The following is a 25,192-nucleotide window of genomic DNA, read 5'->3' as shown; positions in this document are numbered from 1 at the left end:
TTTAGAAACTAAGCCAATGAAGAAGATGGGCCGGAGAGTGGGCGGAGCTTCCACAAAGCTTCCACACCATAGTGTATACTGCATGCCTCGCAAAGCAATGGCGGTGCATTCGCGCTGCAGCGCTAGGCGAGACCTAAGTGAGGAGGGCCCAACAAGAATGTCTGGTTTTCCCCTAAACTCCGGGAATTAAAACAGATGTGCAAAAAAATAGAAAGGATTTGGAGAAAAGATTTCTCCCCCAACAAGAAACTGGATTATAGGGAGGCCATTACAACATATAAGGCAGAAGTCAAAAGGGCCCAGGCCTCCCACTATGAGAAAAGGATCTCCCTAGCTGCCAACTCCCCAAGGGAAACTTTTTGCATTGCGAAAAAATTACTTAAAGCCCCCCTCCCTCCAGATGTACCTGATTTATCAGGTCGTCGTTGCAACGAACATGAAGATTAGTTTTCCAACAACAATCAAAATATCTATTTACTCTTCACCTCAGATGGCAACAATGTTAAACTCCAGCATGAGGATATTGGTCCATCAAAAAGGGATTATTCCCTGGAGGCCTTTCCCCCATTGACCCAGGAATCGTTTCAAGCCATCTTGACGCTTGTTAAAAGTGGGTCGCCTAAAGACCCAGTTCCACCCAATATTTTGAAGCTAGCACGAGAGACTGATGCCCCTACCATTATTAACTTGATCAATGCTTCACTCTCCATGGGCACGGTTCCTCCCATGTGGAAAAGAGCAATGGTGAAATCATTGCTGAAAAAACCTAATCTCGACCCGTCGGTCCTGGGCAACTACCGCCCTATCTCGCTCCTCCCCAGGATCAGTAATATCGTGGAGAAACACATTAATTCTACACTTTATTCGTTCCTGGAATCTCATGATCTTCTCCACCCCTCTCAAACGGGTTTTCACCCGCGCCAAGGTACCGAAACTGCTTTGTTAGAGGTTGTCGAAAAATCTAGAAAGATTCTTGACGCTGGAGGGTCATCAGCTATAATTCTCATTGAACTTAGCGCAGCCTTTGATACGTTGAGCCACTGAATTTTGGTCCACCTTCTTAGAGATGTGGGGGTGACTGGTTCAGCCTTATCATGGTTGCAATCTTTTCTGGAGGAAAGATTTTTCCAGGTGTTTGAGGGCGAGGTCATTTCAAAATCTGTTCCCCTACACTGTGGAGTCCCTCAGGGCTCATCCCTGAGCCCCACTCTTTTTAATGTTTATATGGCTCTGCTGGCAGAGATTGTATCCCCCTTTGGGGTCCACATAGTGACATACGCAGATGATACTCAACTGGTCGTCGCACTGAATCATTCGGACCAGGCATCCAATGGTCTTCGTCCCTGTCTGGAGGAAGTTACCAAGTGGATGAATCTGTCACATCTAAAATTGAATGGCGACAAGACTGAGCTTATGGTGCTTGGCAATCCTCTGGGTTTTAAAGCAGACACAATGTGGCCAGCCTGCATGGGCCCTCCGCCCGCCCCTAAGACCGAGTTAAAAAGCCTGGGTATCTTGCTGGATCAGGACCTCAGCTTTAAAGTTCAGGCCAGGAAAGTTGTTGCCTCATGTTATGGCATCCTTAGGATACAGTGCAAAGTGCTCCCCCTTCTTCCATTCCAGGCCAAAAAGCTGATGATCCAGACACTTATCCTATCTAGGATTGATTATGGAAATGCCCTATACCTAGGCGCGCCAGTCTCGGCAATTGCGAAACTGCAGACTGTGCAAAATTGCGCAGCAGGGATGCTTATGGGGACCCCAAATCAACACTCTGCAAGTCTCGCTCTGTGTTCCCTCCACTGGCTTCCTATTCAGGAGAGAGTCAATTTCAAGGCTCTGTGTATCACCCATAAGTCGATGGAAGGGAATAGCCCACCAATCAATAATGCTATGATTCAGCCCTATCAGGCGAATAGGCAGTTGCGTTCAGATGAGCTTCACCTGGCAGTTGTACCCAGGATTATGGCCAGAAGAGGCAGCAGGCTTTTTTGGATATAAGGCCGCCAGACTTTGGAATTCCCTTCCACTATATTTACGAAAGGAATCTAATCATCTAGCCTTCCGAAAACAATTAAAGACGTGGCTCTTCCCCTAGGTGTTGTTTTTGTCTCAGTTACCTGTCTCAGCGCTGGGATGCCTCCGGGTAGCCATGTGCTATAGAAGTGCTGTTTCAGTCATTCACCATCAAATGGAGTTTACAAAAGACTCAAGACACATCATTACATTCATAACACCAGCATTGGCAACCGCCGCATCAGTGTTTCAGAAATTGATGAATTGTCTTTTTGGAAACACTGATGGGGTGGTGGCATTCCAGAATGATATTTTAGTGTATTCACAATCTGCTAATAAGCATCGCAAGACTGTGGCCAAAGTGTTATCAATGTTGGAAGAAAACGGAATGAGAGTTCGCCTTGATAAGTGTCAATTGTTTGCATCAGAGGTAGTGTATTTAGGACACCAAGTCATTGGCATAGGTATTGCTCCAAAAAAAGACTTGCTTGATTCTATTAGGAATTGGTGGAACCTCAGAACAAGGCTCAGCCTAAATCCTTTCTTGGGCTGTGCGAATATTATTCAAGGTATGTGAGTAAATTTGCTGACATGGTACTTCCATTGTGGTTGCTTTTATAACAAGCATTGGCGTAGCCAATAGGTCTCGCCTTTGGGATCTTATAAGTGTTTAGCTACGCAACAGTTGATGTGGTTGCACCAAGGATATTGTGCTGCATAACTAAATACTTAGAAGGTCCCAAAAGCGAGACCTATTGGCTATGCCAATGCTTGTTTTTCATTTCCACCCCGCAGCGTGCTTTCTTCTCCTGTTGCATAGCGGAACGAGGAAAACTACTTTTTGAGAATAAAGGTTGGTGTGCTGCTTCTAGTTACATTTGAAATAGACTGTTGTTTACTGGATAAGATGCTAAAATGATAAATGCTGGAACTGCAGATCGCAATGCAAGAGAATGTTTATAACATTCGTACTTTATATAGGTCTCCAGCATGAGGTATTCCCTATTCAGAAAAATGCAATAAAAACATTCTTTAAAAACAAACCTTTGACATTCTAGGATCATTTACCAACTTGTATATGTCTGGCTAGGTAGAGAAAATGTTTGTAGTGATTGATCCCAGGTACTTGGCGAAGTGGTATGGCTGGAAGACCTTGCTGGATTAGCCATGTGGCTTTGGCAGTGTCATGAATTGAGATCTTATGTTTATAGTGCATAGCAATGTAGAAAGCGCTGTAGTAGCCCACCCATAAGGTAAAGTTTGTACTGTAGGTCAAGGAGGGCATCCTGAAGGGCCATTGATTCAGGCAAGGGACATGAGAGAGATCGGAGACTTCTTTCAAGTGGTCGCCTACTTAATATAATTTTCCTCATCCCTCTTTCAGCTTGAGGCACATCTGAGTACCATGTGTGTATAGGTGGGGGAAAATATTATGTTTTCCAGAAAATCTGCTAAAGATATAGCTATATACCCCAAACGGGCACAGGAAAGGGGATATTCCTTGTGGGACTTTACAGTTGGTTTTGCTGCGTGCAGATTAATAAAGTCCCGGTTTGTCTTTCTTGGTGCAAATTACAAGATAATAATGTGACCAGGATACAGCAGTTTCTTGAACTCCTGCAAATAGGGATGTGTGTATCAACAGGACATCATGGTGGATGGTGTCAAATACTGAAGAAAGGTTTAGTGATCTTTGAACAAGAAAGGAATGGAGTTATAAAAGGTTTATCTACTTTTACAATTTGCGTTTGGCTGGAGCTTAGTGCATTAGAAACCATCCCAACCATGCATTAGTGCTAGAAAAATGTTTCCCAGAGAAAAGAATACGCATGATTATAGTAACTTACATTAAAGAGAAGAAGAGTGTTCTTATTAAATTGCATCTGTTTTGTCTAATAAGATCTTTCTGTCATGGTTTTTACATTGTGTGCACCAACTTCTAATGTGTCCAATGCACTGTGCGGAATAGGTAAAATAGCATGGATTACAGGAAAGATGAACATAGCAATTCCTACATATTTTAAATAGTGGTGAACATCAACTATCAGAACATACATAAATAAAAATGACAAATTTACATACAGATGGAAAGCAATATGTTTCCTGCCTGTATTTTTCACAAAAAAGGCGTGTGTTTTTAACTCCCCATGCTGTCACGAGCCTTCCAGCTCATTGACTCGGCCTGTGTTTCCATTTCTTATATTAGGGTGAACTGTCACACAAACACCAACATTCACAGTGTTGGCTACATTTGGGTTTACATGCTTTGGAAATCCAATAAATACCAACTGAGAGTAGAGTGTGTTACACAACTGTAATTAAGAGCAGGTTTTGTTTTAATCAGAACTTAAAGTGGGGAGGGTCCTGCCGGTCTGTCAGACTCTGTTTTATCAGGCACAATTCCGCATGGCATTTTCTTTTCGATGCAATTGACGTTCACACTTACCACTTGCTCTGATCAGGAGGTAGGTGTGAGTGGGGATGGCGGGTGGGTGTGGGGCGACAGGGTGGAGAGGACATTGCTTGGCAGGAGGGCATTACATGCATGGAAGGAGGTCAGGCTGGCCTGCATTGCAGCCAGTTCCAAAGGGAATTTTACATGGTCGGCAACTCAGTGCAGAGATAACAGCCCACTCATGACTGCGCGGGCTACAAAGCTGCCACGTTTGTACAAGAAGAACAGCAAAACAATTTTTAAATTGGTTCCAATTACAGTCCTAATCCAGAGCACTGAAGGGCTCCAATCTTCCCAGATGACGATCTCATGCACCATCACACTTGACATCAAGAGGCGCACTACTGAAATATGATGCATTGAAATATACAGCAGTAATATACAGAGTAAAATACGTTTATATAGGTCATTGTAATCAGGAGAACTACAGACTGCAAATGTGGTCATGACATTTCGGTGAGAGCACAGACACAGCATTAGTGTCGGGGGGCATGGAAGCCATGCCAGTGTCATGGTGAGGAGTCACACTGGGAGGCTCGCCACCGATTATACACCTTAGTGAAACATGGATCCGATTGTATAGTCCCTAACTGTTTGGAAGGAAAAGCAGACAAGGGATAATAAAAACAAGACAAGCCCGGCGGAGCGTGGCGCGCGCGCTTGGCGGGACGGGGGAGCGCATTCCAGGCGGGGGAGCGGACCCTTTGAAGTATGATGCCGAGGGCGCTAGTGGGCTGAAGCGCTTCCCCAAACGGATTGCATGGCGGCATGATGCACGTGATTGTGCGCGTGCTCGCCATGCAATCCACTTTTGGGAGCACTTTAAAATGCCCCTTTACTAGAGTCTCGCATAGCGATTGCGTAAACGCAATAGCTAGGCGGGACCTAAAAAGGGAGTTAAGTTTGACTGGACCAGGGCACACTCTTTGGCGGTCAAATTGGTTAAATAAGCTATCATTGGATGTAAACGGCTAGCAGCATTTTCCCAATCTACAGCCAATATAGTTACAGTTAATTCTAGTGCCACAGAGTTAGGCACGGTATTGAGTCAAATCATGGAGGTGTTGAGCATACCATTGCTTTTGCTGCCAGGCCACTCACTTTGGCAGAAACAAAGTATTCTACTATAAAAAGAGAAGCTCTAGGTTGTGCATGGACTGTAGAACACTTTAAGACCTACTTGTGGGGAAAACCTTTCAAACTCAGGACATATCATAAACCCCTAATATTGTTGTCCAAAAATGGAGCAGGAAAGCCATCGTCTCGACTGATGAAATTGTTGGCAAAGTTATATGATTATAACTTTACTGTAGTGTATATACCTGGAGTCCAAAATGTACATGCGGACTGTTTGTCCAGGTTGGCTAGTAATGTCATAGCTAAATGTGACCTGTTGCTACAGTAGAATTGTGTCTCAGCTACTGTTGAGGATGTTGGGAGATGTGATATATAAGGAAAAGTGTATGGAGGCTACTGTAAATGATGAAATGTGTGTGTATTGGAAAGTCAGACATGAGTTAACAATTGCTAACAATTTGATCTTAAAAAATTAATAATTTGTTCCGCCGGTTGGCATTGGGAAAAAATTGATTTTGATTGCTCATCTAGGACTTTTAGGACAAACCAATAGCATCAAGAAAGTGAGAGATACATTTTAGTGGCCGTATAGGGGTAATGATATCACTTTAGTGAAAGGTTGTTCTTTGTGTGTAGATTCAGATAAAGTACTCAAGGCAAGGCATTCTACTGTTTTACATTCTTCGGTTCCTGAAAAGCCATGGAAGAAATTGGCTATTGATATATTGGGTCCATATCAAGGCATTTCACGTGGAAAAGTTTTTATCTTAGTGGTAATAGATTACTTTTCAAAGTGGGTAGATGTAAAATGGGTTCCACGAGATTAGATTTGTACAAGAGTTAATCAGAAGAGAAGGATATCTTGAGTATTTAGATTCAGATAATGGCACACAGTTCACTTCGAATGTATTTTCTTCTTTCCTTAGGAATGCACATGTTCAGTATGTAAAAACAGCATTACATTTTTTAAATATGAATGGTTTAGTTGAAAGATTTACTAAAACTCTGGTAGATAGTATTCAGTTGGCTCTCAAGGGATGCATTGATCTCAAGAAACATGTAGCAGATATGATTTGGGCCATACCATTGTACCCAACATTGTACAACAAAGTTTCCACCATTTGTATTGTTTAAGGGAAGGAAACGGAGACGGGAACTTAATCCTGGTTGGTTAAGTGCCAAGGATCATGTGGTGGAGCTTAAAGAAATATATAAAATGGTGAGTCTTAACTATGATAAGAAAAGGGAGAATGTGACCAAGGTGAAAATGTGTAAACAAAAGCCTCTATGTGTGTGGGACAAGGTAAAAGTTAAACTGCCTGTGCACGTTAAAAAAGGATGTTCGAAGTCTCTGGAATTCTTAAAGTGGTGAAGCTAGGAAGAACATCTGCGTTATTAAACAAATGGTCTTGGTGGAGCCTTACCATGTTGGCCAAGGCAAATGTTTTTGCCGTTGAAGGTTCTAACCGTGGCAATGAACCTGATTAGTCAGTGATACTGTTATGATAAAAAACTTTGAACCTGTTGTGTTTTCTGTTGACAGGTCAATTGCCTAAAATATTTTGCAATGTATTAGTTATGCAAATCAATTGGAACCTTTATGTGTTCTTTTGTATTTTCTGTATTTTTTTTATGAAGAAGGAAGGTATGTAGTAGTGTACCTAGACGGTTAAGTGTTGAGTGTTCTTTTACAGCTTAGGTGCATCATAGAGGTCAGTCTAACCTGTGGGCTATTAACTTGTAATGTCATTGATGCTTTTGTGTTTATGCTCAACTTTGGTTCTAAGTTCTGTTGAGTGTTCTACTGAGTTCTGTTGAGTCTGTTGGGAGTTTGGTGTGTGTATGCTCCTATAAAGCTTCTTCTAAAGCTATACTTGTGGATCATTATCACTACTACTCATCCAGTCAAACAGAGACAACTTCCTCAAACTATCATAAGATCTCTGGTGGATTCAAACACCCAAGAACAAGGAGGAGGCACAAAAAAGCTTGCAACCAAAACAATGAAAGGTGGCTGATCCAAAGATTTTTCAAACCGAAATCCAGGTATGTTGTGTAGGGAAGCATGCATTCCTTACTCACTTAATATATCTAACACCAACAGGAGTCAGGTCAAATTCTACTGCAAACGCCGAAATCTGCAATGGAAATAAACCATCAATAACAGAGGCAATAATAATGCCACCTCATACTGTGGGTGGACATCATAAAACTGATCTACTGCAGGAGACCCGAGAAAATACGCCCAATAAGGTTGAACAATTGAGCATCACAAAACATTCAGGCAAACCACAAATTCATTGCCGTGTCACAGCCAGAGAAAGCCTCTGGTGCCCAGAGTGTCAGTTGAGTAACTACCATCCAAGCCCACATCCCTCAAATGAAGAACATTGTCCATCAACTGAATCCAAGTTGGATATAACAGAAATACGCATTAGAAAAGATATCTACGGAAAATCCCAAAGTCTGCCCCCACTAGATTCATCTCTATCTACCGGCACAGCTCCAGACGATTCTTTACACCCCTGGGCCAAACCAACAAATTTGATTCATGATGGGGTACAACCATCACCATTAGATCCCAGGAGAAAGCCTATAAATGATCCCAGGCAGTGCCACATGCTGATAAGCACTTTGCTTGATGAAACTCAGGATACTGCGCCCATCGTTAAAGAACAGGCGACGATCATATTCACTCCAGAATATACATCGAGAGGGAGTCAAGGTATCCTAAATAGAAGTAATATCCTGCAACTTATAAACTCCTTTCCAGGCTTGCAAAATAGAAGGTCAAATGATCTGCTTCGCAGTAAGATTCTTTCAAACAAGCTAGGCGGAAGAGAGTCTACACATACAGCATGGTCCAGTATAAGGATAACAAACAAAATTCCCAACCATGTGGATTTAATTAATACTTGGGGCATCTCAGTAGAGCCACTGAAAATTGAACTGTACCCACTCGTATACTTAGAGCAACCAAGTGCAAACATCCCTGTAAAACTGCTGAAGTCTAGGCAAAGCTTAAATTCATTTCTACAAGATGCATTTAGCTCACACCTCTTCCCCATTGGGCCAATTTGACTGATGTGAAGTTTTGTATAGAAAACATTGCAACAGAAAATAAACAAAGGTTTGATTTCCTGCCTTCTTCAAGACCGTCATTGGTTGATCAAGAAGGACACTGCCTGTAGAATAAATATACGGAAAATTAGTCCAAAAACACATTTAAAAATCATTAGGTGGAACATAGCAGGCCTAAAGTCAAAATTGGTGGATGAGGACTGGCTTCTACAACTCCAAGGAACTCTTCTCCATCATACAAGAATTAACCAGACCTAGCAGTGAAACTACTGACATCCCTCTCTCCCAAGACATCTGCAACAAACACAGCTTCTTCTTCCACCACAAGATCAAAACGCTCTATGATAACTTCGACAACCAAGACTACTGTTCCGACCCAACACCCCTCCATCAGCACCGCCATCCAGCCAACCCTCCTCACCTGGACCCCTCTCACCACAGAAGACACCGCAAAGACTATGATTAGCATCCACTCTGGAGCACCCACCAGCTCCTACCTGCCGCACATGCACGCAAACTACGATGAACGATCAACTGCTTCCTCGAGACAGCCACATTCCCAGATGGCTGGAAATGCACCGGAGTCACACCCCTCTTCAAGAAGCCCTCCTCAGACCCGATAGACCCCAAGAACTATAGGCCCATCTCTCTTCTCCTCTTCGCCGCCAAAGTCATCGAGAAAGTCATCAACACCCAGCTATACTAGCCTCCAGACTCTACGATGCCAGCATCCAGGGAACTGCCTTAGACTGGACTTGATCGTTCCTCTCTGGCAGGACACCAAGAATAAGACTTCCGCCCTTCCTCTCCGGGCCTACAGATATCAGATGCGGAGTACCCCAAAGATTCTCCCTCAGCCCCACTCTCTTCAATGTTTACATGCCCCCCTCGCAACCATCGTCAGAAAACACGGACTCAACATAGTCTCATACGCTGACGAGACCCAGCTCATCCTCTCCCTCACCAAGGAACCCGACATCACTAGGTAAGAAGGGATAAAAGACGTCGCAACCTGGATGAGCAGCAGCTACCTGAAGCTCAACTTGGAGAAAACGGAAGTCCTCCTCCTCGGCTCCACCCCCTCCGCATGGGACAACACATGAAGGCCCCCTGCCCTCGGAAAACCCACCTACCCCTATGGACCATGCTCGCAACCTCGGCATCATTCTCTACTCTTCGCTCACCATGAACCACCAGATCAACGCTGTGTCTTCCACATGCTTCAACACCCTCCACATACTCTGCAAGACCTTCAAATGGATCCCCCCCTGACTCTAGGAAGACCGTCACCCACGCACTCATCAACAGCAGACTAGACTGCGGAAACGCGCTCTATGCCGGAATCAACCAAACACTCCGCAAGCTCCTGACTATCCAGAACACTGCAGCCAGACTCGTCCTCAACATCCCACGACATGACCACATCAACCAGCACCACTTCGACCTCCACTGGCTCCTCATAAAAAAGAATAACCTTCAAACTGCTCACTCACACCTACAAAGCCCTCCACGACACCGGACCCCAATACCTCAACAAAAGAATCTCCTTCGGAACACCCCCGAGAGAAACCTCCTCTCTGCCGACCTAGCCCTGGCCCCACGCATCCAAAGGGACAGAGCGGGTGGCAGATCCTTCTCCTACATCGTGGCCAAGATCTGGAACGAACTCCCCCCTCCACATCAGACGAAGCCCGACACTGCACCTATTCAAGACCTAGCTCTTCGGATGACCACGAAGCTGATCAAACCTCCCCCCTGCCCCTCCAGCACCTTGAGACCCTGATTGATTGATTGCTGTCCTTTTTAAAACAACAGAAGATTGATTGCTTGCCAGAGACATGGCATCTTATATTATCGACCGAGATGGTTACTCATCATATCACCTACCTGCAGCAAACGGGACAGACCTGTAGTGGGGCCTGACCACTTGGATAAGAACATCATTGCTAGCAAACACTGAAATAACCCATTCTATAATAAATAAAAATATACAAATCATCAAACTAAAAAGCAAGGTATGGTAATTTGAAATCCTGAATGTGTACTTTCCACCAGGCGAATGGGTCCTGGTCAAGTCCGATGATTTGCTCTTCATAGAACAACTCGTGAGGAAAGATTGGAAGAGGTGTTGAAGTCGTTATCTGACAGTATGTGATAGTGCCTACTCGCATCAAAAATAACTGTATGTTGGTCTGTGGCGATTTTAATACAAAAATGCTCCCTTCAATGCTGGTCAGTCAATAACTGATAAATATAGCACATGGAATATACCCTCACCATCTAAAGAGCACTGCGTGAGCACAAAGTAGGGTGAATTCATCTTCGAAGTTCTAGTCGAAGAAGGCATGCGTCCACTGAACAGCCGAACACCATCATATAACCCACCAAAATCCATTATAACTGGCCATAGGCAAAGTATCATCAACTATATGGCGATAAATATTGAAGCATGGTATCTTATTTTTGATATTAGAGTGTTTGGCAGGATTGAAAGTGATCATGATCCACTACTCATGGTTCTGGAGCATCCAAATCCGAGCTTCTTCCACCTATCTCCAGCCAACATCCGAGTGGCCATAATATTGTCTTGAAACCAAATAGGAAAACATTCTTGACATCAACCACAACTGAGAGACAAAGACCAATATTATGCGTCATAAATGGTCAACATTGCATACCACGATCCTAACTCTACCTACAAATGAGGAGGAGCAGCATCTGCAAAAATTTGATGAGCTGCTGGTAGAGATGGCCGTGGAAAGAAAAAGCAAAATCCATGCCGCCTCTGAACACTCACCTCCAGATTGCCTGGACTGGTTTGACGTGGAATGTGTAAAGCTAAAAAGGTGTTTGACCACATCTCTGAAGAACCAACATCTGTCCGATACTAATGAACAGTTATTCCTTAACAGTAGGAAGCAGTATAAACAGCTGATAAGGTTTAAGAAGAAGCATCATGCGTATAAGCTTTGGCAAGCTTTGCCAGACTCATTATCTTTATGAAAATCCAAGAAATTCTGTGGGATTGTAAGATAGGGTTGCGAAGGTGGTGGAGAAGAGTTGGCCTAACGGCTATGGCGCTCAACCTCGGACCTGGGCAACTGGGTTCGAGTCTCGGTAACGACACTGATCATCCTGTGATTCTGGGCAAATCACTTAATCTCTCTTTGCCTCACAAAAAAATGAATGTGTGTCCTCATGTAACGTAACTGGTGCTATGTAAGGCGCTCTGATACCTTATTGGATTTGGGTCAAGTTTGCGCTATATAAAATGCTGCAAAAAAAAAAAAGATCATCCTCCAAAGCACCTGGAGCTGAATATTAGCCCACAACTCTGTATAGACCACTTCATAACTCTGTACCAGAAAGTTGGCATAAATGCTTAGTGCGGAATGAATGGCCAAGCTACACAACACCAGGTCTTGACTGGAGGCAACCCTACCCCAACCAAAGCATCACAACGGGAAAGCTAATTTGAAGTCCAACATGAAGGACAATAATAGCCCAGAACAACATCTTCCCGTTCACCTAACACCTACAAAAGTCATCTCAAACACTTGTAATCCCTTAATTCCTTCCGCTAGGGCCCGCTCCCATTATTCAATCCGGCAATGGACAAATTCAGCGGAAAGGAAGTTGTCCAAGCAATTCAAGCCCAAAAGCCTCACAAGGCCACTGGCCTGGACAGAATTTAATTAGACGTCTCTCGAACTCATCTAACCTTGTGGTCACCTATTTTGACTCGATCCTTCAACAACAATTTGTCCCTTGAGGAGATCCCTGGAGAAACTCAATAATCGTGCCTTTACATAAAAAAGGGCTCAGAGACCTTGTGGGAAATTATTGGCCTATTCCATAGATTGAAAGTGTAGGAAAAATATTTGAGAAGCTGTTATTATCTCGCTTGGATAAGTGGCTGGAAGAAAAAGGCCTAATGTCCCTGTACCATGTGGGCTCCAGGAGAGGCCAGCGTACAGTGGACCAAGTATTTAGATTAAATCTTATCTATTTCAAATGCACACACCTTAAATAGTCGTCACTATGTCTTATATTCATCGACTTTCACACAGCTTTCGATATCGTTGACCATCCCACACTATGGCAAATTGCTTTCGATATCGTTGACCATCCCACACTATGGCAAATTGTAAATGAGATGGAAGTCCCGGAAAAGTTCCTGAAGCTTTTAATTTCACTGCATTCTGCCAATACCACTAAGGTGAAGTATAGCACCCGAAAACACCACCAACTGATCCACGCCACCAAGAAAACTGCATTCAAGGAACGACTGGACAACAACGCCCACAACAGCAAGGAACTCTTCAACATCGTTAAAGAGCTCTCCAACCCAACGCCGGAAACAACGACATCACCCCTTCACAAGACCTCTGCAACTCCCTCGCCTCCTACTTCCACAACAAGATTGCGGACATACACAACAGCTTCAGCACTCAACCCTCCGCGCCTGGACCCCGATCAGCACCGGAGACACTATCCGCACGATGAACTCCATCCACTCCGGATCTCCGACCGACCCCTGCCCTCACCACGTCTTCAACAAGGCCGACGCTGTCATCGCACCCCACCTGCGGGACATCATCAACACCTCCTTCGACACGGCTACCTTCCTGGAGAGCTGGAAGCACGCCGAACTCAGCGCTCTACTAAAGAAGCCATCAGCCGACCCCACCGACCTCAAGAACTACCGCCCCATCTCGCTGCTCCCGTTTCCTGCAAAAGTCACCGAGAAGACAGTCAACAAGCAGCTGGCCGCCTTCCTCGAGACGAACAGATCCCTCGACCCCTCGCAGTCTGTCTTCCGGGCCAACCACAGCACCGAGACCGCCCTGATCGCAGCCACCGATGACATCCGAGCCCTGCTCGACAACAGAGAAACAGCGGCCCTCATCTTCCTTGACCTCTCCGCGGCCTTCGACACTGTCTGCCACCGTACCCTAGTGCAGCGCCTCAGCAACGTCGGAATCCAGGAGAAGGCACTGGAATGGATCATCTCGTTCCTCGCCGGAAGGACACAGAGAGTCCGCCTCCCCCCGTTCAGATCAGAAGCCACCGAAGTCATCTGCGGCGTTCCTCAAGGCTCCTCGCTCAGCCCTACCCTCTTCAACGTCTACATGAGCCCCCTCGCAGCCATCGCACGCTGACACAACCTCAACATCATCTCCTACGCCGACGACACCCAGCTGATCCTCTCCCTCACCAACGACCCCGCCACTGCCAGAGCCAACCTACACGAAGGGATGACAGACGTAGCCAAGTGGATGATGAACAGCCGCCTGAAACTGAACTCGGACAAGACGGAAGTCCTCATCCTGGGATCGTCACCCACCGCCTGGGACGACTCCTGGTGGCCCCCCGCCCTGGGCAGCGCACCCAAACCAACAGACCACGCACGCAACCTGGGCTTCATCCTGGAATCCTCCCTCTCCATGACCAGACAAGTCAACGCCGTCTCCTCGTCGTGCTTCAACATCCTGCGCATGCTACGTAAGATCTTCCGATGGATCCCCACCGAGACCAGGAAGACGGTCACCCAGGCCCTCGTCACCAGCCGTCTGGACTACGGCAACTCCCTCTACGCCGGAACCACCGCCAAACTCCAGAAGAGACTCCAGCGGATTCAGAACGCCTCAGCACGACTCATCCTGGACATCCCCCATCGCAGCCACATCTCCGGACACCTGAGAGATCTGCACTGGCTCCCGGTCAACAAGAGAATCACCTTCCGTCTCCTCACCCACGCACACAAAGCCCTACACAACCAAGGCCCAGGATACCTCAACAGCCGCCTCAACTTCTACGCTCCCACACTCCAGCTTTGATCAACCGGCCACGCCCTCGCCGCCGTCCCCCGCATCTGAAGAGCCACCACAGGAGGAAGGTCCTTCTCCTTCCTGGCCGCCAAGACTTGGAACTCCCTCCCGACCCACCTCCGCCTGACCCAGGACCACCTTGCCTTCAGGAAGCAGCTCAAGACCTGGCTGTTCGAGCAGTAGCGGACCCCCCCTCCCCTAGCGCCTTGAGACCCTCCGGGTGAGTAGTGCGCTATATATAAATGCTTTGATTGAGAGGTGAATATACAGCAGAGATTCCAATACAGCGAGGCGTCAAGCAAGGCTGCGTCCTAGCACCGACTATTTAAAATTACTATATAAATGATGTCATGAAATCTCTAACGAACCTCAACCTTGACGTGCCCAAACTTAGCGATGAACCAATACCAATATTACTCTGTGCTGACGGTGCTGTGCTGTTTGCCAGACTAGAGATATCAATGCACAGTTTACAGGCAGGTTTTGAGTCCTACCATCAATGTTGTGGAAACAAAATACATGATTCTTAACCAAAAAACAAAATTACGAGCAACCTTCAGATTCTGGATCATGTGCTCACCTACAGCCATCTGGGAGTCCGTCTGATGGCTATCTCCTGTGGGCCCCACAGCTATCGAAGAGTAATACCAGTAATGCCCTCCTGGCTCAGCAAGCTGAAGTGGTGCTGAGATTGACTAGACACTGTTGAAACTGCTCAGTTGGCCGAGCAATGCTGGCGTACAGAATGAAAGCGAGGGCAGCAAGCACATATGGTGCTGAGACCTGGAGGTACAGGAAAACTCCATCAGTGCAAATCACAGAAACCACATTCCTACGACGGGGACTCCACTTGGGCCGCGGAACACTAATGGATGCCCTGAGAATAGATCTAGACATTGGAGAAATGAGTATTATATAGCACTGGCACCAATAAAATATTGGATGTGCCTTTGGTCCAAGGGGGAGCTCGCCTCTTACTGATCCACACTATCGGATATCATGACGAAACAAGATCATCGCACAATACCATGGTTTGCTCACTTGCCAAAAGTCCTACACAACATTTCCTCTAAAGATCTTTGGCTCCATCCAGAAACCATTACGAAGGCTAGCTTTGATATGGCTACGAAGGGATCATTGGATCATAGCAATCAAGTGAAGCTGAGTCAAGCAGTCCCCCTGCTAAAACATTACTTGTCACTTAACCAAGACTGGGGCCCTGCAACTTTCATAGATGACATCTTTCCAAAAGAAAGAAGATCCCTTTACCTCAGAATCCAATGGGGCACATTTCCAGCGGCTTCAGCAATTAAAAGGTGGCCATCAAATACTGATGAGGGGTCAGACTGCTGCCTGTGCTCGTTGGGAGGCTGGGAAACACTAACGCATTTCCTCCTGCTATGCCATTACGTGCTAAGTACATGTAAACAATATTTACGCCCACTTTTTTATCAAGTTCCACATCAGGAAGTGTAACGAAGCTGAAGCTCTTTGCATGAGATCAGATGAAAAAAACATTGTCTTGGTTGTTTCGTCTTAGATTCATGCAGCCCAGAAATTAAGAGCAGGAGTTCAGAAAAACCATGTTCTATGACAGACATCTCTTGACCACAAAGGCGTGGATGGGCTGACTTTTCAAATGTTTTCCAAGAGAGCTACTAACCCCGGCTTAGCACTTCCTAAAGTCTGTCCAGGTGCATATGCACTTTATGTTATGAGCACATTGTCATAAAATGCATTGCATGGCCTTTTTTGAAGCACTTCAATGAAAACAGCTGGCATCTTTCGCCGCAACTTAGCGATCTTGCGCAGTCCGGCTGTAGGGCTACGATTGTGGGAGCACAAATGCATTCGCACTTTAACGGGGGCTTTTAATTTGATGTGTCTATGAAACCTATTCTCCCCTGGTGCCCATCAAATGTTACCCCAGGTGGACTCCCTTCTCTTTGCTGTTGTTGTAGGGTTTCTTCACGAGGGTGGGACAAATGCACTTGTACTTTATGACCAGTGTATTTTAATTGGTCTGTTAGCATCGTCTCTTTTTTCCCTTCAATTAGTCAAGCTTCTCCCTTAGTGTTATTGCAAAACCATATCAAGAGTTGCACCCATTAATACTTTTACAGCGACAACCGCCTGAATGGGAAATCTAGAGTATTTGAGGGATTAACTCACAAACGTATTACACATCTTTATTTTACGACCACAATACCAACCATCTTTTCAGCTACGCTCCCTTTTTTCTTATATCATGCATCTAGTACATCTAAGGGTAGCACATTGGTTTGACTCCCAAGAAGAAAAAATGCAAATTCATAATTTGGTCACATGAACCATTAACACCATAATCTTCAAAATTGATGATTATATTGAACTATTTGTATTTTAACCTCACTTGATCTTAAGAGTCAACTGTGCATCTGTATTATATCCATCATGTTTCTATGTGTACTGTTAATTGTTATGGACGTCATGGCTGAAAACAATAAAGATTCGATTTCATTTGGTCAAGCTGTGGGTCAAAAGTGTAATGTTTCCATTTTTAAATCCCCTAGAAATGTTTGCTCTCTCCTGCACGCAAAATCGACTGAACATAAACAAGTAGGCGTGAATGTATATTTAATTAGTTTGGTGTAAATCCATTCAGTAATTTCCAAAAAATGCCTCGAATTCATGTGATCTCTTCGAGTTACAGATATCTGAACTGTTAGTCCACAGATGGTCTGCGGATCATTTGTGGACCCAGATATTTAAAAAGCATCATTGAATCTGGAGCTTTTACTCCTGTCGTCCATTTTGAATCCTCAAATCCAACGCAAGGTCCATGGATCCCAAGGTCCATGACTGGCTGACCCTAACTTGAAGGGAAATGTTGCAGCTCTTGTTACAGGGCAGGGACATTCTTGTAAAATGTTTAGAAAGGCTGTTTCTGCTCCAGGGTTGGCTGATTCCCAGACTGAGTTTGCAAGTCTGGAGGTCCACAACTCCACGTCCAAGGTATGCAAACTTACGGCAAGAGACCTTAGATGTTTGTTCAACTTCCGCTGGATTTATAGACCAGCGAGGGTGTTTGAGTCTGTAAGGTATTGCAATCCCTTAAACTTTTTATTCAATAAGGAAATAGTCCTAGGGCCGTGCACAGCAGGGGTTGGCTATCTGCAGTGTGCTGGGCGCAGGAGGGTTGGGCAAAGGGCCACATGCTAGGCCATTACTAGTAGGGTACGGTACACTCTCAAAGAAGGTGAATGTAGTATATGATTAAAAAAACAAATATTCACTGAACAAACTAAGTTAAAGTGAAGCTCTGGTCATGATTAATTCACTCCTTTATAACACTGCGATATTGTTATCTTGATAGCTGGTCTTGTGTTTCTATGTAGTTGTCAACTTGGTGTTATGAGCATTGTGGTTGGCGTGAATTATGGCAGGTGTTTTGGGCTTTGGACCCCTAACTAACAAATTGTGCTATTCTGATCAATTCCTTGTGGATAGTTCCAAAACTAGGAGGTGCTGCTAGAATTAGCGATTACCTATTTTGCTAATGCATTTAAGGAATCACAAATTGCGATTCCTTAAATGCAATTTTGAAAGCACCCAAGTTGTGTGATTTTGCCCTAAGAAATCCCAAATTAATTTGCAATTTCCTAGAAAAATTTACTTTTTTGCATTTTTCAAAGAGCCATTTCACGCACATACATGCCCTTCTTAGGGCATGTATGGGCGCTACATGTGCACACGCATATTTCAGGGGTGCAACAGGGTGTCCTTTTGGCACCCTTGAAGTTGCATTTGCAATTTGTGAGTACCTATTGGGTCCTCGACATTGCGAATGTCTTCCTATTCATTCCTATGGGCCTCTAGGCCCGTAGGAATGCATGGGAAGGAATTCCTTAATTGCGAATCGCAATTTGCGATTCACAATTAAGGAATGTGTAGGATTTGCAATTATTATTGCGAAACTTACATACATTGCATTTTGCGATTCCTTAATAGCGAATCGCTAACATTCACTATTAAGGACTCGCAAACTGCAATGATGATACATCTGCCCCTAATGGAACTGCAAATGAGGTGAATTTTGCAGACACTTACCTGAAAGCAGAACATTGCAGCAGCCATGGCCCTTCTCTATGGTTAGTAAGGGGAGGGTACTGCTATTTCACACTCACCCACTAGCAGCAAGATTGTCAATCTCTATTCCAAAGTTTTGGACCAACAGTCGTGGTAGCCAGTCATTGACAGACAGAAGACTTACATCAAAGTACATTATTTTCCTCAATTGTGTTGAAAACGTACTTCATAGTACTTCGTCTCAATCAATACTTTGTCCACTCTCTTGGATCTGATCATTTAGTATCCAAAGTCCAGTCCTAACGTGTGGGTGTGAGAGAAAAGATGGAATAAAGTCCAGTCTTTGTTGAGGAGTCCAAGTGATGAGGAGCATATACAATGGTGCACCCAATGGGCATCATTTACCAGTTATAAAAAAAATAAAAACAAACCTACAAACTTTACTGTGATTTAGCAACTGTACCTGGGCCTAAAGCCCTTTAAAATGTAAATACCTCACAGGTCGACCTCTCTTTCCCTCTCTTTATGTTTAAATGCATCTCTCAAATGAAGTGGCATTGTGTGACTGTAGCAGAATTCTATTTCAAACCGCATTCTCCCCACCTCGTTTTCAGGAAATTGTTTAATGGATGGAAGGAGTATGACTCTGCTGAGATATTGCATTCCGAAATCTGCTTCTTCATCTACGGTGTAACCCCCCATTTAAAGGCCTACTTAGAGAGGGAGAGATAAGCCGTTATTGTTATAAGGTGTTTGCATTATAATCCGCTGCCTTATGTGGTGGAGGAATCATTGGGGGTAAATCCCTCACTGTGACAAGATACTGCACATGAGACTTTGCTCCCTTCTGCAGCCTTTATCATTAGCAAAATAATATATGATTACTTTAATTTCTTCTAATTTGCCTTCTCCTACCCGCTTATCTCCTCATTCCTGCCCATTCTCTGACACCGTCCATCTCCCAACCCCATGTCTTCTTTGACTCCTGCCCCATATTCAAGCACCAAGCAGACCCCCTTAGCTGGCTTATAAGCAGGCAGACATTGTTTATCTTTTCCATTTCTCAGCTTTCTCATTGGCTCAACTTGAAATGTTAGTGGGGATGCTTTATGGTCTAGAATCTAACCCTACACTTCTCTTTGCATCTGGCCTCTGTAGGGTAAGCTCCTGGACTGGCTAATTCCTCTGAAGGAGAACTTGCAACTTATTCTGGAATCTAAACTCAAAGAAGACAAGGCGTACAAATCTACAATGGTGAGTGTCAATTAAAGTGTGTGTGTATGTGCGCGCGCTCTCCCTTGTATGGTATGTGCCTCTTTGTTTTTGTTCCTGGTCCGTTTTAAGGTTTTGTGAGGTTTAGGGCCTCTTTGTATCTTTGTCTACCTACCTCTACCCGTGGAGGAAGGTGTGCTTCACAAGATACAAGTCTGTATTTGTGTGTCTTCTCGTTTTGTGGATGATTTAGCTGGGTACAACTTTGAATCTGGGAGCGTGTGGAGTGAAGTATGAGTTTGTAGGGAACTGTGCATCTGTGTATATGCAATAGTGCAATGCTGACTTGAAGATATTCCCAGGCACTCGTGCTGAATATGCCTTAAAGCTTAACATAAGTTCAGCTTCATGAAATTCAATTGGAGAGGTCTTGTGGGGTAAAGGAGGATAGAGGTCAAAGAATCAATTACGTCCCTGTCAGTTGTAGTCTTTTCTGTTCTGCTGCTGCAATATGAGTTTGTCCAGTCACCTAGCAAGAAGGCCCTATGGTCTGTAGGTAAAGGTAAATATTCTGTAGAGTTGTCAGTCGGCCCATTTCCACCAAGCCAACTCATAGTGTGACCTCTGAAGGTTTGCAGGGTCTAGAATCAGTGCTACTGTGGCAGAGAAGGGAGAGTGGCTTGCCTAGTAGTTGGCATGAGTAGATGGGTTAGCAGAGCAGCAGCAAAGTCTGTCACACATCAGGCGCCATTGACATAGCACAGGTGCTTCCCTCCCACATCTCAGCTTATAGTATGGCATATAGGCCCAGGAGGGCTCTGCAGCACTTTACATACTAACAATATACATAGCCAACATGTGTGAATAGAAATGTATGTCTGTGTGCTTACAACGAGAACTCCAGCAGATGCATGTGAATATGCTTAACAGAAAACACACGGTTAACTGACTTCTCCCCGTCGGTTAGCTTACGTGATGAAGGATGCAGGCTGTTGCCCCTCCCGCGGCTCCACGCACGGAGCCCGAAGACTCAACTCCGGGCTTCCCTCCCTTCCCGGGACCCGGAGCGACTCCTGCCCAACTTCGTAAATTTTACGAGGCGATGCATGCCATCTTTGGGCAGCCCGAACCCACCGGCGCACCTTCGAGCCCCGCAGACTCAGATGGGGGGCCTAGGCCTTCTCCGCCGTCGGCTCCGGCGCCGCAGGCCCCCCTGGATCCAGGTCTGGATCAGCCGGTTGACCTTATTACACCTCCACTGGCGCCGCTTCCTCCGGCACTGCAACTGCAACAGACGCTGGTCATGTCCCTGGCCGGCATCAACCCCCGGCCTCCATCCCCATGTGAACCTGGAGCTGAACCGGTGTCGACTGACGCCGGATCTGTGCCGAGCGGGGTTTTTGTACCCATGTTCACTCCTGGGGTCCCTTTTCAGCAAGATTGGCAACCTGAGGATGAGGAGGAGGACTGGGAGGGGTCAGGTGACCCCTTAACTGATCAGCTAGGGGCTGAACAGGACTGGAGAGAGGAACTGGGGGATGCCAGTGGTCTTGACACCTCCCCTGACCTTGCCATGTTGTCTCCTCCTACCGTGGCTATGGAGGAGGGAGTGTCATATGCAGTGGTGTTGCGCAGAGCTTCCTGCAGTGGTGGTCAGGACTAACCTTCTGACAGAGGTGCTTCAGCCGGCTGCAAGCTCTTCGGAGCCCCTGCTGCCGTTTAATGAGGCCCTTACTGATGTCCTTTTGGGCACGTGGTCCAGGCCCAACACGGGGGCTCCCATGGATAGTATGATTGCCCGACGCCACTGCCTGGCTCTGGGCGACCCCACTTTCCTCTCCCAACACCCCACCCCGGAGAGTTTGGTGGTTCAAGCCTCCACTTCCAGGAGCACATTCCCTACCACTCCACCGGAAAGGGAATTCAAGAAGCTGGATCATCTTGGGAAGAAGATTTTCTCTTCCGCCAGCTTGGGACTGAGGTCGGTAAACACTGCATGTCTATTGGGCCATTCTACCCACTCGGTGTTGGATACAGTTGCCTAGGTGCTGCCTCGCACAGTGCTCTCCTAGGCTGTCACCGCCGGAAGAGATGTGGCTAAGTTTACCATCCGTTGTGGGCTGGATACCGCTGACTCTCTAGGCAGGATAATTTCAACGTCTGTAGCCCATCTTATCTACGCCTGGACGAGATCGACTGACTTTTCGGGGGATGTCCAGAACACCCTCATGGACATGCCCTTTGATGGCCGTCGCCTTTTTGGTGACAAAGTGGACAACGCTCTAGAGCGCTTCAAGAACTAGCGGGCTAGGGCCAAGTCCTTGGGCCTCTCCAGCAGCCCAACGCAGTCTGCTTTTTGCCCCTTTTGTGGCTGCGGAAGGGGTGCCCCACTATGTCCCACCCAGCGCCACAGGCCGCCAGCCGCCCTCACCTCACTGGTCACGATTCATGCACACTTTTAATTGCGCTGCACAATGCGCATGACTGACAATAGTCACCAGCCCCACCCTATGCCCCACACTGAAGACCGCGCAGACGCGGAGACATCTGCGCGCCGCGCACCAATTAATTAATGAAGAGGAGAGCCTCAGCGGCCAGGGCCGGGCATGCGCACACCATTTAATTAATGAAGACAAGAGTCTTGCTGGCTCCGCTGAGTGAGGGGGCGCTTGGAGTGCGGCCCCCCCCCCCGCAATGCGGTGGCTGCGGGGGCCTGTGTTACGCATCTGCTTTGTTTCTTCTTTAGCCTTGATTGCTTGTAGACTAGCTGGGTATACAGATACACATCTGAGTCTCAGGCCTCTCCAGACCTATCTTTTGGTCAGGAATCCTCATCCAGTCTGGAGTTTGCATGTTGTTCTAAATGCCTAGTCTGATAAAGGTGAGCCCTCCAGGGTCTTCCACAAGGATACAATGTCTTAAGAATAGTTATCCTTTTTGTTATTGAATCTAAAAGTTTGTCTTACTAAACTTGAAGTTCTTGTCTGAGGACAGCTTTACCTGTTGTCATCAAGAGGCCTATTATATCTTCTTCTTTCTCCAGCCCCAGCCATTAGATTGCCTCTGTGTAAATCACATTGTAAATCAAACCACTGGCAATTCGCTTTCACCCCTCATTCTTTCTGTAGGTTCTGTGTCCTTATACCGCTTGCTAAGAATTTGTGTTCTAGTGCATGAGGAGCTATTTTCTTTCCTGCTTCTTTCATGCTTTTTGCTGCCCTTCACTCTTCCATTCCTCTCCCTCCACCAAGTTCTGTATCCAAAGATAACTCTTCATATATTGGCTTTGCCAGTGCTTGTTTTGATGCTGTGATAAAGTCAGTGTTGGACTTGGCCCTTCTGGCAGGTTCACCCCCAAAACTTTTTGAATTTGTTCTAGCCTTTCCCTATGTCGTGTAAGTGGTTTTAGGCCTCTAGGCGCTTTTACACTGTGTCCCAGTGGAAAGTGCATGCACGCTGTGTATGTCTTTAGTGAGACTGACCTGCCCTCCCATAGGAATGCATGGGGAATGTGTGTGTCCATGGTAGTTCCTGATGCGTGGGGAGTGCAGGGTCGAGTTTGGTATGTGCAAACTCGTGAGATTGAATGCTGCGCGATGATGTGTGCGGCGTTACTGTGTCTAGTGTAGAAGTGCCACTTCTAGAAGCTGGCATGTCTGTGTAATAAATGTGAAGTGATTGTCTAGCTTGTGATTGGCTGGTGTGCCTGGCTCCAGGAGTCAGGATGGGTCTGCCCCAGTGGTGAATAGGGAGATTTACATCCAGATGGGTGGGAGGGGTGCACCTGGGACCTGAATAGGGCTGGGCTTTCCCTACACAATGCTGGCTCCGCCCCCTGTGGTGCGACTGATGTCCCTAGCCTGTCCAGTGAATGGGGAGAGGGGCTGAGCACAACAGAGTGCTCCAAAACCAGTTGCATCTGGTTTTTCCTTAACCCTGCAGCCTGAGACAAAGGAAATGTGTATATAAAAAGGGGCTGTGACCACATGTAAAGTGTTCTGCTGATCCTAACTGGAGGGGGGCCTGCTGCTGGGTGCCAGGAGGACCGCAACTGGGGACTGCCTCCCTGCCTGGAGGGCCCTGTGAGCTGGCCCCTGGGCCCAGCCCTTGCCCCCCCTGCCTTCCTAAGGACTTTGTTCCTGGACCTTGCGCTCAGGCGCCTGAGAAGCGCTAAATCTTGGTTGCCTGGGAAGCGCTGTATTTTTATTTCTGAGAAGCGGTTTACTATCCTGAGGAGCAGCGCCCCTAATTTCATTGGCAGTGCGGAGCGGCGATCCTTTCAGGAGGGAATCCCCGGCGCGGAGATTCCCCCACAGGACCGTGAAACCGAGCGGGTGCCCACCCCGCGTTATTTGCCGCCCATTTGTGTTTAAAGCCAAACCGAGCGGGAGCCCACCCCGCATCAGTGCCTTCGCGGCGGGTGCCCACCCCGCTTATCTTTATTTCTTGTCCTTGCGGGTGCCCACCCTGCCTCCTGCCGCTTTGTCGTAGTTGCGGCAGGTGCCCACCCCGCTGTTGCGCTCGTTCTCGCGGGTGCCCACCCCCGCCTCCTGCCACTTTATTATAATTTCAGCGGGTGTCCACCCCGCGTGTCTGCTTTTGTGGAAGTGGGTGCCCACCCCGCATGACCCTGCAGAGAGAGGACTTCACCGCCGTGACCCGGAAGTTCACAGAGCGTACTTGCTGTGGGCGGGGCGCTCCAAGAACCAGGAAGCGGACAGGAGCCTACCCCGCGCTCCTGTGCCTGGAGGAACAGCCAGAAGCCGACGGGAGCCCACCCCGCGTTCCGGTGCACAAAGGAGGAGTGGCTGAAAGAAGTCAGCGCAGTGCCGGAGAAGAAGCCCGGGTGATGTAGGGCCTCTCTGCTGCAGCAGGGCTCCCGTGCTGGTGAACAGAGAGCCCCGTGCAGCCTCTACCGACCGGAGCCTCGCGGGCTCCGTGTGAAGTCCCGGTCCCAGGAGAGGGACCGGGAGAAGAAGCAACATCGGCGGAAGTAGCCCCCGCTTTAGTCCGGTGAGTGGGGGCTGCCTCTGGAGGTGAGGCACATTGTCGGTGCCTCCCCCGGGGGACGCTCCTCGATGGCACAGAGGGTGCCAGTGATCGTTGGTGGCTTCCAGCTGCCCCGCACGACAGTGGGCAGCTGCGACATTTCTATTGGGGGCATTTTGTCTTGCTGAGTCCTAGCGCGGGACTCCAACATTTTGGGGGCATTTAGGTTGAGAAGTCCCGGAGTGGGGCTTCAAAGGGCACAGTTGTGTTATTCTTAGAGCCTACAGGGCACCTACGTTGTTTTGGGCCCTACTGTTTATTAGAGCCCAGAGGAGAGCCAGGAGGCACGCTGGTACCAGGCTCAGGTTCCCAGCTGCCCAGCACTTAGTGGGCGGCTGCATCAGTTAGGCCCTCAACATCCTTGCGCATTCTTCCTTGGCTGCCTGCGCAGCCCAGCCCTGAC

At 46.8% G+C, this 25,192-nt stretch overlaps 1 protein-coding gene across 3 annotated transcripts in view; it reads left to right on the top strand.

The window, feature by feature from the left end:
* Positions 1 to 25,192, top strand: part of LOC146869499 (E3 ubiquitin-protein ligase TRIM39-like) — a 155,167-nt gene that overhangs the window by 27,850 nt on the left and 102,125 nt on the right. For all 3 annotated transcript variants that reach the window (XM_085600901.1, XM_085600829.1, XM_085600992.1), the window contains exon 3: positions 19,687 to 19,782. In XM_085600901.1, the coding sequence (XP_085457027.1) occupies positions 19,687 to 19,782 (96 nt within the window). The remainder of the gene's footprint in view (positions 1 to 19,686; positions 19,783 to 25,192) is intronic.

This window comes from Triturus cristatus, chromosome 1_1, assembly GCF_964204655.1.
Source record: "Triturus cristatus chromosome 1_1, aTriCri1.1, whole genome shotgun sequence".
Taxonomy (NCBI): Eukaryota; Metazoa; Chordata; class Amphibia; order Caudata; family Salamandridae; genus Triturus; species Triturus cristatus.
This window is presented reverse-complemented; position numbering and strand designations above follow the sequence as displayed.